At 40.3% G+C, this 15,175-nt stretch overlaps 1 protein-coding gene across 2 annotated transcripts; it reads left to right on the top strand.

Annotated features, from left to right (window-relative positions):
• Positions 1-319: 319 nt before the first annotated feature.
• LOC100260823 (UV-B-induced protein At3g17800, chloroplastic) lies at positions 320-12,247 on the top strand. Of its 2 annotated transcripts, none has more exons than XM_002276616.5 (3): positions 320-660; positions 2,242-2,537; positions 11,198-12,247. In XM_002276616.5, the coding sequence occupies exons 1-3, from the start codon at positions 556-558 to the stop codon at positions 12,006-12,008; spliced, it is 1,212 nt and encodes a 403-aa protein (XP_002276652.1). In that variant the 5' UTR covers positions 320-555; the 3' UTR covers positions 12,009-12,247. The 2 variants fall into 2 exon arrangements, with proteins under 2 accessions (XP_002276652.1, XP_059590554.1); XM_059734571.1 differs by lacking the exon at positions 320-660 and adding an exon at positions 726-1,287.
• Positions 12,248-15,175: the final 2,928 nt, after the last annotated feature.

Below are 15,175 nucleotides of genomic sequence, written 5' to 3'. Positions count from 1 at the left end.
CCTTTTAGACAGTTGGCACCCTGGATTCTTTCAAAAAATTGGCTTCCAAATAAGCCCAAATTTGAATTTTTAAAAATTGGCTTTCAAATACCATCTCTATCAACTTGTAAATTGTTTAGTGTGTCCATTGAATCTGGTAGCAAATCCACCCGTCTAATCTATGCCTTTTCATTTATGGAAAGCCTATAAATTGGAAACTTTTTTTTTTTCCCTATTTTTTAAAATAATAAATAATTGTAACTTTTAAGATAAATATCAAAGATTGGGTAAATATTAAAGATTTCTTGCATTTTATATAAAAGTTATAAATTATCTTAAATATCAAATATATTATTTTGTAAAGATATTTCATCAATAAAATATATAAATAGAATATAATATAATAAAAAAATTTAGGATTAGAATTGAGAGATAATAAATTTATTTATTTATTTATTTTACCTGCAGGTGGTGCCACGTCAACCAGAATCTAAAATAAAATCTACCACAGTTCCTCAACTACCACACTCTCCCAGATCTCTCTCATCTTGGACTCGAGAAAATCCACGGAAGAACATGCAGGTTTCCGGCGTCGACGTGTTCCTTGGTTTTCCCTCCAACGGCGGCCTCCGCTCCCCGGAGTTTAGGCATTCCCATACTTTCTCCGCTGGAACCTTCAAAGTCAGCTTCTTTCTCCAGCTCTCTTTTTTCTCTTTTCTTTGTCTTCTCCTTTTTGCTTCTATTTGTTTCCCACGAAAATTCAATTTCTTTCTTTCTTTCTTTCTTTTTGGCCTTTACTTCATGCTTCCTTGTAAAAATATGATAATTGGAGGCCTCAAAGGGAAAAGGCCTTTTCCGTTAGAACAGATGAAGGGTTTTTGGTTGGCTTTGTTTATCTTTATAGGCTGTTTGGTTGCCGATAAAAATAGAACACCGGAAATTTCATTTTCATTTCCCCTTTTCGTCCAATTTCTATGGTGATATCAGCAGGGAGGGTGATGTAGGAAGAGAATTTTAGATGTTTTGGTTATTTGCAATTCCACTCAATTCTGGCTTTGGAAGTCAGAGATAGGGTTGTGGTTTACCTTGCTTAACAGAGGACTAAATCATTGAATTTGTTGTGGCTTAAGTTTTATTCTTCAATCTTTTAGGTGGTCGCAAAGTGCCTCCTCCTTCAATCTTCATTAAGTCTGACTACATACACTAGATGAGGTGGTGGACATCTTGTGCACACACATAATTTACAGGCTTCTGAAGTTGAAATATATATTGAATCAGTGAAACACTGAAAATTCAAGAAATTATATGGTAATATTTTCTTTTTGTTTAAGCAAATATTATGTTTTAGGTAATCTACGGAATGTCTTTTTTTAATGAAATATTCTTCTTATCTCTGACAAGTTGGGAGACTTGGCCTATGTTTGGTTCCGGAAAACTTGAGAGAAAATGCAAGGTAAATAAAATAGAGAGGAAAGGTAGAAGGAAAATAGATTTAAAGTTAATAAATTATTTTTATACTTCACTTCAAACTCGTTTAACTAATTTTTCCTCTTCATTAAATAATTTTAAAATATATAAAAGTTTAATTAATTTAATTATATTTGATTTTCTTTCAACTTTTCTTTAGGTTTTTTTTTCTCTTTCCTTAGTACTTTCTAGGAATCAAACATAGCCTTAAGAAATGAGAATGACTCAAGAAATAGAGATGAGATCCACAGTTTAAAAGACAATTGAGTTTGTTTTAGTAGATAAGAAAAATTGAGGGACATGGGGACGTGAAGCAAGTGGCCATTGATGTTTTGATTTTGAAAACTCACTGCATGGAATAGATATCTTTGAAATTTTTTATACAAGACATTTATGAGGAGATCAGAGGAGAGAAAAAGACCTGTTTGCTTACAATTTATAGTTGATGATGATTTGCTTCTATACCCTATTCTATGGATGAAATTGTTGATTTATGGACTTTTTAACTGGATATTGTGTTGTTAGGTTGATTGACATATGGAAAACAACTCAAGAGGAAATTGTAATTGAAAATTCCAGCATAAGACTGTATTGACTTTAGATTGGAATAAAATGTTGCAATAGAGAACCCATTTTGCAGAGTTCCACATTGCTTTGCCCCATTTTGATCACAATGCTTTAGTAATCATGATTTGCATTTCAGGGTTGGATACAGTATTGTTAGGATTTGATAATCTCCTGCTCATCATTTCAATTCTACTCATTGACATATATTTATTTCTGCATTTCTTGCAGAATCTTCTTTTCAGAAGCTGCCCTTCATTTTGCATTCCGAAGCTAGGAGTTGGACTGGATAAATGTCGAGTAAGAGGATTAACAGTGAGAGCATCAGTGAATTCAGATGATGAGTTGGTTCCAGTTGCTCCTCTTCAACTTGAATCTCCAATTGGCCAGCTTTTGGCCCAAATATTGCAAACCCATCCACATCTACTCCCTGCAGCTATTGATCAGCAGCTTGAGAATCTTCAGACGGATAGAGATGCACAGAGAGAGGAAACCCCACCTTCATCTCATGATCTTCTCCTCTATAGGTAAGTATGTTGATCACTTTACCTACCCTTCTGGACTCCTAGCAGTTGAATGTAACCCATAAATATACCTGTTTTAGATTTTGACATCACAATTTGAATTTTAAGAAAGCATGCTTTTGAGTATGGACTTTTGGGTTTGATTCTAAAATATATACTAACCTAGCATGTTTGGATCGAGTTGATAGTGCTGATTACTCTAGATTAGAGATGCAAAAGTGGAGAAAGTTTGATGTTCTAATTAGAAGTCATTAAGGATCAGAAAGGATAAAATCGGGCTGTAGAGACAGTTTAATATTTTGGATTCTTGTTCCTTGGTAGGATTATAATGAGTTTTGAATTTTCATTTTGGATACTTATTTTGTGAAGTTCAAGAATTTAGATTGAAAGTGCTTGTGGGAGGATATAAAATAAAATAGAACAGGAAAGTGGATAAATGGGATAGGATGGATAGAAATACATACTGTTGCTTGTAGTGTGAAGATTAGATGATGGTCGTTCTCAGAGATACATAGGATGGGTAATAGAAATGTTTCATGTTCTAAATCAGCTGACAGATGTAGTTATTAAGTATTAACCCCAGAAGGCAGCAGGGGATTTGTACCTTGGAAAAACATGAAGCAGAACCTCCTTTTATCAATCTTATTGTGAGATTGTCCTTTATGTAAGGGAAACAGGAATATGTGTATGAACTATCTCATGTTTGAGATTAGAGTGGATTAGTCCAAAATAAGCTCTTCTATATATGCTTATAAACAATCTCATGTTTGAGACTTGGTGCATTTAGTTCAAAATAATCACTCTATTGGATCATGTGTTGATAAAACGAGTGGAGATGGGAATGAATGGGAAAAACCCTCCTTTTACTTGTAATGCATTTTATATCATCCCTTCTTTTGTGCCTAAAGATGCAGGAGAAACAGCGACTTCACTGTCTCTGATTTAAAATAAATTAGATGACTTTGTCTCTGATTTAAAATAAATTAGATATCTTGGATTAGAGATTTGGTTGGAAACATATTATTATTATTATTATTATTGTTATTTCAGAAGCATGCTTGTTGTCCATAGTGAAATGGTGGTGGTGTAAGCAATCTTAAGAGAAGGAGGTAAGATTGCATGGATCCTTCATTCAAAAGGGGAGGAAGATGTTGTTTTGTGGTCGAATCCAAATCTTTCGAGATTTTGGTTGAGGAGGTGGGAGGAAAACTGAAAGGCTGTATTTGGGAGAGAAGCAAAGGTTTCTCCTCTTGGATTAGATTTGGGGAGGCTAGTTTAAGGTACCTACTGGATGGAGTAGAAGCTTGTTGCAGAGAGGGTATTAACCGAGCTTGGGCTTTTGGCTGGGAGGAGGGGAATAGGAAGTATAGGTTGGAGTGCCGTTCGAATGAGGCAGGAAGGTTCATCCTCTGCTCAGTCCGTGATATTGAATCAAAAAGGTACAGCATTATTGTTCCAGAGGGGAAGGGACAATCCCTTGGTTGGAGCTCTTTGGCTGAGAGATTGAGAGGTTTTGGGGTGGCTCCATCAGGTGGCTTACAGGTTCCCAAAGGGCAAGAGGTTTTGTTGAGGGAGAAAGAGGGATTGAAGGTTCAGTGGAGGGAGAAAGGGGGGGAGTTGAAATCTTATGCAGAAGCGGTTAAGACAAGCCCAGGAAGGGTAGGCCAGGCAGTTTGGTTAGAGGTGGGGGAAAGAGAAGTGCGTGGAAGGTTAGATCAGTTAAAAAAGTGTTTAGTAGGCTGGTGGGGTCTTAACTTAGCTCCTTTTCCTGAGCTGGAGTTCGTAAGGATTTGGGCAAGGCAGCATTGGGCTTTAATGGGGAATCTGAGGATTGATAGGTTAGGAAGAGGGCTCTTGCTGTTTGAGTTCAAGTCTTCAAGTGAGGTTGAATGTGTTTTAGCCAGAGTTTTAAGAAACATTAAGGAGAATGTTATCATTCTGGACAGATGGAACCCTGAGGTGGGGTGTCATTGTAAAGATTCTGGTGCCAAAGAAGTTTGGGTAAGGGTGGTTGGGCTCCCCCTTCATCTGTGGAGCTCGGAGGTGTTTGAAAGAATTGGGGATGGGTGTGGAGGATTTGTAGCAGCGGATGAAAAATCGTTAGATTTGTCTGAGTTGCAGTGGGCTCGAATCCTTGTGAAGTGCGTGAACAAGGAGTTTCCAAGCACAGCTCACATTGTTGTGGGGATGGGTTGTTATTCCCTTCAACTGTGGTGGGAGTCTTCTCCCTGGTTCACGCAGGTGGTGCCGGCGGGAGGCTTTGGGGGAGAAGATGGCTCAAGGGAAGGAGAAGCTGACGGTGGAACATCACGTGCTCTTCACTATGGAAGTCAAAGGGAGAAGGTGGAGCAGGTGAGGTTGCAGCAGGGTGTGCTTGATGTGTCTTCTTTTGGAGGTGTGACTTCCTTCTTTCATGCGGTTGCCTCTGATGCAGGGACTATAGCAGAGGGGAGGGTAGGTACTGGTGATGGATGTGAGAATGGGGGTAAGGAGCTGTCTTTTAAAAGGATGGAAGACTCAATTTTTGGGCCAAAAGACCCTGGTTTTGGGCCTAGCAGGTTAGTTAAAGGGGTGCCTCTGGGCCCTCTTAAAGAAAGCGGGGAGCCCCTGGGCCCTTTTAAAGAAATACAAGAGGGGTTGGGCTGCAGAGAAAGGGAGAAGGGTGCGGGCTTTGGGCTGGTGGGCCAAGGCTCCAGGCCCATTGATTCTGTGGTCGTTATGGACTGCAGGCCCATAGTTTCTATTGACGCGATGGGCTGCAAAGAAGGGAATAAGGGCTCGGGCCCTGGGCTTGAGGGCCTTGTCGTAGAGGATGGTGGGACTTTAGTTGGGGAAGGACCCTCGGCCTCTCTTCCTAAGGCACATTTGTTATGCTTGGAGAGAGGCGTAAATGGAGAGCCCGATCCCCTTGCCCTAGGGGAAGATCCTTCGGCCGATTGTACTAGGGCACGGTCGTTAAGAATGGAGAGAGGCGTAAATGAGGTCGATGACCCTATTGTCGGCTCAACTCGAGATGCGAAGCCTTTGGAAGTCTCGGTGGTGGTGGAAAGAGGATCGATGACTGATGAAGCGTTGTGCGTTGAAGCTTCCAGGTATGTCGAATATTCCGCGCTTTCTGTGGGGGGTCAGGAGCTTTCTTATTCTTCTATTTCTTTTGAGTTAGACCAAGCTGGGGCGAAGGAGGGGGCCTTGACTGGTTTAGTCTCTGTGGTTGAGGGGGAGGAGCAGCTTCCCCTAAGCATTATCCTGGCAGATGAAAGCAATGGGGAGTTGGGCACTGAGGGGGTGAAATCCTCGGGTCGTATAGATGGGGGGAGGGGGGGTGAGTTGGAGATTCTGTTATAGGATTTGGAAGGAAAAGGATGTTGGTCGGATGATAGCTGCTTGGCAAGGTTCAGCAAGTTCTTGGGCTTTTCGACGAAAGGATTCGAAGGCGAATTGTTGAATTTGCTCCTAAGGACTAAAAGGAGAAGAGAGTAGAATATTAAGAAAGATATCTCAGGAACCACTAAGTTTGACCGTGAATTGAAAAAATTGGAGTGGTCCTTAAATTATAATGATGCGAGGAAGGAGAAAGCTCTGGCTAGAAATGGTGGGGTTAAAATCTCAAACATTAGATGAAGATAAAGATTTTATCTTGGAATGTAAGAGGGGCCAACAATAGGGATAAAAGGAAGGTTATTAAGGCTTTGATTAGATCGCAAAGAGCGGATTTGGTGTGTTTGCAGGAGACCAAAATTCAAGACATGTCCAGGGGGATTGTTCACAGTCTTGGAGTGGGAAGATTCATAGGCTGGGGGCCATGAGTGCAAGAGGGGCTGCTGGTGGGGTGGTAGTGTTTTGGGATAAAAGAGTTTTGGAGTTAGTTGGCATGGAGGTGGGCATTTTCTCAATTTCATGTTGTTTTAAAAATTGTGAGGATGGCTTCTTGTGGACATTTACGGGAGTGTATGGACCTACCTTGAAACGGTACAGAGAGTTGTTTTGGGAAGAGTTAGGTGCCATTCGAGGGTTGTGGTCTGATCCTTGGTGTATTGGCGGGGATTTTAACGCGGTCAAATTTCCCTTAGAGCGTAGTAGAGAAGGAAGATTGACTGGTTCCATGAGAAGATTTTCGGAAGTGATTGAGGAGTTGGATTTAAGAGATATGCCTCTTTAGGGGGGCTTGTTTACGTGGAGTGGAGGGTTGAATGGTCTGTCCAGGTCTAGACTGGATCGCTTTCTAGTGTCGGAGGATTGGGAGAACCATTTCAGTGGGGCGATTCAGAGTTCTCTCCCAAGACCGGTGTCTGATCACTTCCCAATTTTATTGGATGGGGGTGGGGTGAGGAGTGGTCCCAGTCCGTTTTGGTTTGAGAACATGTGGCTGAAGGAGGAGGGGTTTAAGGAGTTGTTAAAAGGTTGGTGGCAAGGATTCAACTATAGCGGGTCCTATAGTTTTATCCTGACAGAAAAATTAAAGACTTTAAAAATTAAGTTGAAGGACTGGAACCGAGAAGTGTTTGGTAAAGTGGGGGTGAATAAAAGGTTGGCTCTGGAAAAGGTGTCTTACTCGGATAATCAGGAAAGACTGAGAGTATTAAACGAGCAGGAGTTAGAGGTGAGAAAGGAGGCTAGGGAGGATTTCAAGAAATGGGCGCTGATGGAGGAGATTTCTTGGAGACAAAAGTCAAGAGAAATTTGGTTGAAGGAAGGTGATAAAAAAACGAGATTTTTTCATAAGATGGTAAATGCTAACAGAAGGAGGAATTGCTTGAAAAAGATTAAGGTCAATGGCACCTGGCTAACAGAAGATTAGGATATTCAAAGGGGAGTGGTGAGGGCTTTTCAGAATCTTTTAACAGAACCAGGTGGTTGGCGTCCTTGTTTGAGCAGTCTTGAATTCGACAGTATTGGGGTTGAGGAGGCAGCCAGGTTGGAGGAGATGTTTTCTGTGGAAGAGGTGTTTTCGGCTCTTGCAGAGCTGAATGGGGATAAAGCCTCGGGTCCGGATGGGTTTTCCTTTGCGTTCTGGCAATTCTATTGGGATTTCGTCAAAGTTGAGGTCATGGGTTTTTTCAAAGATTTTTTTGAGAGGGGAAAATTTGTCAGAAGCTTGAACAACACCTTCCTTGTTTTAATCCCAAAAAAAGGAGGGGCAGAAGATTTGAGCGATTTTAGACCCATCAATTTGGTGGGGAGTCTTTACAAGCTGCTCGCAAAGGTATTAGCCAATAGATTGAAAAAGGTAGTGGGAAAGGTGGTATCTTCAACCAAAAGTGCCTTTGTTGAAGGTAGGCAAATCCTTGATGCTGCGTTAATAGCTAATGAGGTCATAGATTCCTTGCTGAAAAGAAAGGAGAGTGGGGTTTTGTGTTAATTAGATTTAGAGAAGGCATACGATCATATTAACTGGGACTTTTTTCTATTAGTGATGCAAAAAATGGGCTTTGGGGAGAAGTGGTCTGGGTGGATAAAGTGGTGTATATCCACTGCCTCGTTTTGTGTTCTAGTTAATGGTTCTCCAACCGGGTTTTTCCGGAGTACTAGAGGGTTAAGGCAAGGAGATCCTCTCTCCCCTTACCTTTTTGTTTTAGGTATGAAGGCTTTAAGTAGCCTCATTAATAGAGCAGTGAGAAGGGGTTTTCTTTCAGGCTGCAGGATAAGGGGTAGGGAGGGCGGGGGGATCCAAGTGTTGCACCCGCTGTTCGCCGATGATATGCTAGTCTTCTGTGAGGATTCCCAAGAGCAATTGGCTTTTTTAAGTTGGTTATTAATGTGGTTTGAAGCTACTTCAGGTTTGCGTATTAATTTGAACAAAAGTGAAATTTTGCCGGTGGGTAGAGTGGAGAATGCTGAGTTATTGGCTGCCGAGCTGGGCTGCAAAGTGGGTTCACTTCCTTCTACTTATTTGGGGCTCCCTTTGGGTGCTTCGCATAAGTCGATGAGAGTTTGGGACGGAGTGGAAGAGAGGATGCGGAAAAGATTGGCCTTGTGGAATAGGCAATTCATTTCTAAGGGTGGAAGAATCACTCTCATCCGGATCACTTTGGCGAGCATGCCAATCTACCTTATGTCCTTATTGCGTATGCCAAGAGTGGTTAAATTAAGATTGGAGAAAATTCAAAGGGATTTTCTCTGGGGAGGGGGAGCTTTGGAGAAGAGGCCTCATCTTGTTAAGTGGGCTGTTGTTTGCTCTCATAAAACAAAGGGTGGTTTGGGGATTAGAAATCTTTCTATCCTCAATAGGGCCCTCTTGTGCAAATGGAGTTGGCGTTTTGCGGTTGAAGGGGACTCCTATTGGAAGCTTATTATTAGTATGAAATTTGGGATTGAAAGAGGTGGGTGGAGGACCCGAGGGGTTAGGGAGGGCTATGGGGTGGGGCTTTTGAAGGAAATTAGTAAGGAAGTGTTGTTGTTGCTCAACAATGTTTCTTTCTCGGTGGGGGATGGCAAAAGGGTGCGGTTTTGGAAAGATATTTGGTGCGGGAACATTTCCCTTTGCGAGGCCTTTCCCTCCTTATATGATCTAGTGGTTTCTAAAGACGCGTGGGTAGCGGACTGTTGGGATTCAACGGGGGAAGAAGGAGGGTGGACTCCCCGCTTTCTTAGACCTTTCAATGATTGGGAGATGGAGGAGGTGGAGAGATTCATTTCGACCATTTAGGGAAAGAGGCTGAATGCTAATGTGGAGGATAGGATGGTGTGGAAAGAGACGAAAAATGAAATTTTCACTGTAATGTCCCTTTACAACTCTCTTGATCTTAGCAGTGCAGTCTTGTTTCCGTGGAAGATTATTTGGTGTCCGTATGTTCCTACAAAGGTGGGTTTTTTTGCTTGGGAAGCTTCATGGGGGAAGGTTCTTACTCAAGACCAACTCAAGAGGAGGGGCTGGTATTTAGCTAACAGATGTTCCTTGTGTTGTACTGAAGAGGAGACGATAAACCACATACTTATTCATTGCTCTAAGGTGAAGATTTTGTGGGATCTCGTGTTTTCTCTTTTTGGTGTTAATTGGGTCCTTCCGCTCACGGCTAGAGACACGCTTTTAGGTTGGCATATTACATTTAAGGGCAAGAAGCATAGAAAGGTTTGGCGGACAGCTCCTCTTTGCTTATTTTGGACGGTTTGGAAGGAAAGAAATAGGATAGTTTTTGATAATGAGGTCCTGGTGGTTTAAAGATTGAAAAATTCCTTTATTTGTAATTTCTTTTCTTAGGCTAAATCTTCTATAGTTGTAGGCCCCTTAACTTTGTTCAACTTTGTGGATTGGTTGGGTTCTTGTTGAGGGTTGGTGAGGGTTTTTCCCTTTTGTTTTTCTGTTTTTAGGCGGCAATTGTATACTCCCTGTATGCTCTGGGTCACCTTTCAAGCTCCCTTTATCTAATATATCCTTGTGTGTTTATCTATAAAAAAAAAATTATTGTTATTTCATGAAACGTATTAGCATGGTACAGTTATTTTTTACTGATACTCGTACTAATGCAACATTATATGTTTGATGGATATCTTATAGGGAGAATGGCTGTTCATTTGTCACCCTTTGAACCATAGAAAAATCCATGAGAAAAAAAAGTGATTTTTCTTATGAAAAAGCATTTCAAATTTAAGAATGCATATGTTATATTGTCATTTGCCCTTACCTTTCAGAAAGGAAATTTCCCAAGAAAGAAACATATGAAAAACATTTTTCTATAAAAATACTGAGGTAAAACTCTCTCTGTCTGTCTCTCTGTATCTCTGTCTTTTTCTCTTTTTCTTGTTGTCTTCGTCTCCCTCTCCCCCCCTCTCTCCTTCCTCTCTCTCCCTCACTCTCCCCCACTCTTTCTTCTCACCCTCCTCTCTCTCTCTCTCTCTCTATGTCTTCCTCCCTCCCTACCCTCTCTCTGTCTTCCTCCCTTCCTACCCTTTCGCTCTCTGTCTTCCTCCCTCCCTCCCTCCTTCCCTCTCCCCCTCCCCCTCCCCCTCCCCCTCTCTCCCTCCTTCTCTCTCCCTCTTTCCCTCGCCCTCTCCCCCGGCCATGATGATCCAGAACATCCTTTATAGCCGTGAACTTCTGTACTGACCTGGAGGAGAAACATAAGTTTTAAGAGGCCTCAGAGGAGAAAATGTCCCAAGAAATGAGAAATTGGGCTTACCCTTTTTTGTCTCATTCATATGCCAACAGGTGATCTAACAGGCCATGACAGACTGTATAGTCCTTAACAAACAGTGACTGCCATTATGATCCACGACATCCTTTCCATCCATGACCTTTGTAATGCCATAGGATCAGCTGATAATGGTGTTGAAGACCTAGTTTGCCTGTGTCCTTAATGGCTGTTTTTTAACTCCTTTTCATGGGCTTCTGCCACAGTTGGATGCTTCTTCAGTTGAGTTGCTACCAAAACATAAGGTTGGAAGAACAGTTACTATTTTAGATGCAACAATGTTAGAATAGCACTAGCACTAGCACAAGCACAAGCACAAGTACTTGTTGGTGCTATGAAAGGAATCAAAGCAGGACAGTCAGCAGAGATTAGCATCCATTGGATGCCTCCACTCATGTTACACACTAGGCTTACCAGAGTAAGGTTCAGGGGATTTTAACTGTTGTCTAGTTCTCTACTTCTAAGGATTATGCAAATGTTGAGTTTAATTTCATCAACCTATTTTATTTCTGAGGAGTCTGTGCTACATTTCAGGAGAATAGCTGCGGTCAGAGAGAAGGAAAGGCAGAAGGTGTTGGAGGAGATACTATACTGCTTGATTGTGCAGAAATTTGTAGACAAAAACATTTCAATGATTCCGAAGATATCAGCTACCTCAGATCCTGTTGGGCGGGTGGACTTTTGGCCAAACCAGGAGCAGAAACTAGAGTCTATTCACTCTCCTGAAGCATTTGAGATGATACAGAGCCACTTGTCTCTTGTTCTTGGTGAGCGGCTTGTAGGGCCCCTCGACACGATTGTTCAGATCAGTAAAATCAAACTTGGAAAGCTGTATGCTGCTTCTATAATGTATGGGTATTTCCTCAAGAGAGTGGATGAGCGCTACCAACTTGAAAGAACTATGAAAACCCTTCCAGAAGGCTTCAATGAAAACCGCTTAAGTTTTGAAGATCCAGGACCAGCAAATCGCCTTTGGGATCCAGATTCATTGATTAGAATTCCAGCTGATGATGATGATGATGGAGGCATGTTGGATTCTGTTGAAGGTGGGTCATACAGATTGAGATCCTATGTGATGTACTTGGATGCGGAGACGCTTCAGAGATATGCAACTATAAGATCCAAGGAAGCGATTTCCTTGATTGAAAAGCAGACACAGGCCCTGTTTGGAAAACCTGACGTCAGAGTTTCTGAGGACGGCTCCCTTGATACTTCCAATGATGAAGTGGTTTCAATTACGTTTTCTGGATTAACAATGCTAGTCTTGGAGGCAGTGGCATTTGGATCATTTTTATGGGATTCAGAAACATACGTTGAATCCAAATACCACTTCCTTAAGAGCTGAAGGAGGTTCTATTTTGAATCTTTCATTCATCTTCTTTTTAAGCCGTGTAAATTGTAGTAATGTTGAGCATGGCGTGACGGGAATCACAAAATATAGTTGTGTCATATCACAGTATTTCAAAGCTAAGAACACCACAAACAATAAGGATGAGAAAATGGAATGTAAATGCTACACATTTTCGTGTTGTTTTGAGTTTTGACTTTGATAGATCTGGAAAAGAAGCATGAGGCCTTCCTGCACTTCTTAATCTCTGTGGTGGATCTTTCCAATATTGATTATGTCCTCCTAAAGTATGCCAAGTATCAGAGACATTGTCACTCAATCCAATCAGGATTATGTGATCAAAATGAATCAAAACAAACTAAATTCTATTTGCTGCAGGTTCTTCAACCCATAATGAGGAAATACAGATGTAGTTGGTTTTGACATGCTGTCTTTTTTAAATACGGCCACGAAAACTCTCAAACTAGGAAAATTCCAAGTAGGACAAGTCTGGACTCAAAAGCAACTACCCAGAAATTTATAGATTGAAAATGACATGCTCATATGTGGTACAAGGAAGATGCTGTCATGCATTGCTGATAAGCAATTTCACTTTATATTACTGCAAATTTTGACATATTGCTTTGGTTTTATAACTGAGTTTCGTGGGCTGGGCTTTGTGTGTGTTTGCAGTAACATTCAGATGAGAACCCACCATCAGGACTTCATCCATTACACATTGAATATCATGAAGAGGTATTTAATATTTAGCAAAGAGTATTGGGATGACATATCTCCATATATTCTAGAATAGACAACTGCAAACTTTAAGCACATAGAATGCTTAGTGTGAGAACAAAATTAACCATTTTAGTTCAAATCACTTTCTCAAAGAAATGTTGTACTATATGTATTAAATAGAAATTGTCTTGTTAAGAGATGATCTTGCATCATAATATACCTTATATATATATATATGTCATATGCAATGAAAACAGGAATTATGCCATGATTCAAAACAAAGAAGAGGGTTAGATGATACAAAAGATATCCAACAAGAAATTTAAAGAGAAGGAACCAAAAAACTTGTTAGTTCATGATAAGCTTAAAACCGACCATGTAGGCGGTACAAAATAAAAAACATAAAATTAAAAACAAAGCTTAATTAAAACCGACCATGTAGGCGGTACAAGAACATAAAATAAAATGAAAACAAAACTTAATTAAAAACCATCCATATAGGAGGTAATCAAAACATATTTATATTATACATAAGGAGAAATATCTTACAATGGACAAGGGTAGGAAAACTTGAAGAAAGCTTGGGGCTTGAAGGGCTTTACATGATGAGAGAGAAAGAAGAGAGAAGGGAGAGCATAAGCTTGGGAGAGAAAATTAAGCGTGCTTACAAATGAGGATCGAGTCCCCTTAAATAGGCAAAAAGGAATCTTGAATAGTAACAATGAATAGTAGACCCGTGCTTGAATAGTAAAAGTGAACAGTAAGAGGGAACTGTAGCACTTTTGACTTTTGACTTTTGACCCAGAATCTTGCTTTCGGCTGAAATGACTTCTGACAGGCTGCTTTTGTTGCTGAAAACTGCTTGGCTAGAAAATATTCTTGTTGACGTTGACAGGCCATCACGAGTAATCCTTACGATGTTCTTCAAGAAGCTTGATATCTTCAGTAATAGACATAGTTGGAAGAGGGTTTAACTTCTTGCCACAGAAAATTTGATGACAAGAATTTGCAGCAATGAGATCTCCCATATTTCTTGGAAAAGCCTCAAAATCTCTGCAAATAATTCTGGCTCTCCAGTGATTGATTTGCTTAATAATGGGTTCAGCACAAATATCAGAAAATAGCAGAGGGTAAGACAGATGAGTAGGTCTCCTATTATGATAGTGAAGAGAAACAATGTGCTGAGCTAGAATAAGCTTGCCACTAGAAACCCACTCAGGAGCTTTGCTGATGATGATGGCGTCCGCGAATTTCTTGTTCATTTTAAATCCTTGGGTTAGGCCAAGAGCAATTTTTCTTCCAAAGTGGGAAACTTGGTTGGGATCAGAACAGATGATTTGATGAACCAGACCATGGTCCAGAAGCTTTTCTGGAGTTAATAATAAATCTTCACCCTTGAATTTGATGTTGATTGGCGAATAGTATTGCAAGTCCAAGCAAACACGACTGATTGTGAAATTTCTGTTGCAGTTGCAAATCATTTTCTTAATGCCTTTTTGGTACTGGAAAGGTTCTTCAATCATTTTGCAAATTTTTGAATCATCAACTTCCTTATCAATAACCAAGCTTAAACCTGGGACCTTAAGACCAATATTGATAGAAAGATAGAGATGAAGATCCTGGAGGTATGAAGAGATGAAGATCTGTCTTTCTTCTGCTGAGGACTTAGCCTTTTCCAAAATTAGGAGACGTAGTTCTGGTTGAAGAGAGTATAGATTCTCTGTCTTATGATAATACATTCTTAACATACGGTAACCCAACTCTTCCTCACTCAATTTATCATTCACCAGTGGGGTAGAATGCTTATTCTCACCATTTTCCAGTGGGGAAAATGAGGCTTGAGCTTTTAACATGAGCTTATGAAAGTCAACTAATTCAAGTTTTCTTTCAAGAGTCTCATACCTTCCCTGCCATTCAAAAATGCAATTGATATAATCAGATAAAGTGTTAGTATTGTTAAAAGATGGATTTGTGGGGAAGGAATCTTCCACAAAAGGTAGAGATTCTGAGCTTGAATCTATATCCCTACTAGGGGATGCTGAAGGATTGTGATGATTGAAGTGGCTGGAAGAACCTGCTACTTCAAAATGGTCATAATAAAGTGGCATGAATTTCTCAAAAAGAGCTGAATAGGGATTCTTAGAATGTGTAGGTTTAATGGACCTAAAAATTTGTTTGTCTTTCTTGGGGGCCATGTTCATGTGAATCTTGCAAATTCCATGAGTTGAGTGATTAGGAATGGAACTTTCTCCCTTAATAAACTTAATTTGAAAAGTAGGGTTTAAAATAATCCAATCAGTTAAATTATACTTAAAAGTTATATGCTTAATTGTTTTCTCAGATGTGAAAACAACTTTTAAAATTCCTTGATACAAAATATCAGTTTGAAATTTTGAAATGCATAAATGAATGCTTAAAATATCATTTATAATGAGATTATAAAT

This window comes from Vitis vinifera, chromosome 2, assembly GCF_030704535.1.
Source record: "Vitis vinifera cultivar Pinot Noir 40024 chromosome 2, ASM3070453v1".
Lineage (NCBI taxonomy): Eukaryota > Viridiplantae > Streptophyta > Magnoliopsida > Vitales > Vitaceae > Vitis > Vitis vinifera.
This window is presented reverse-complemented; position numbering and strand designations above follow the sequence as displayed.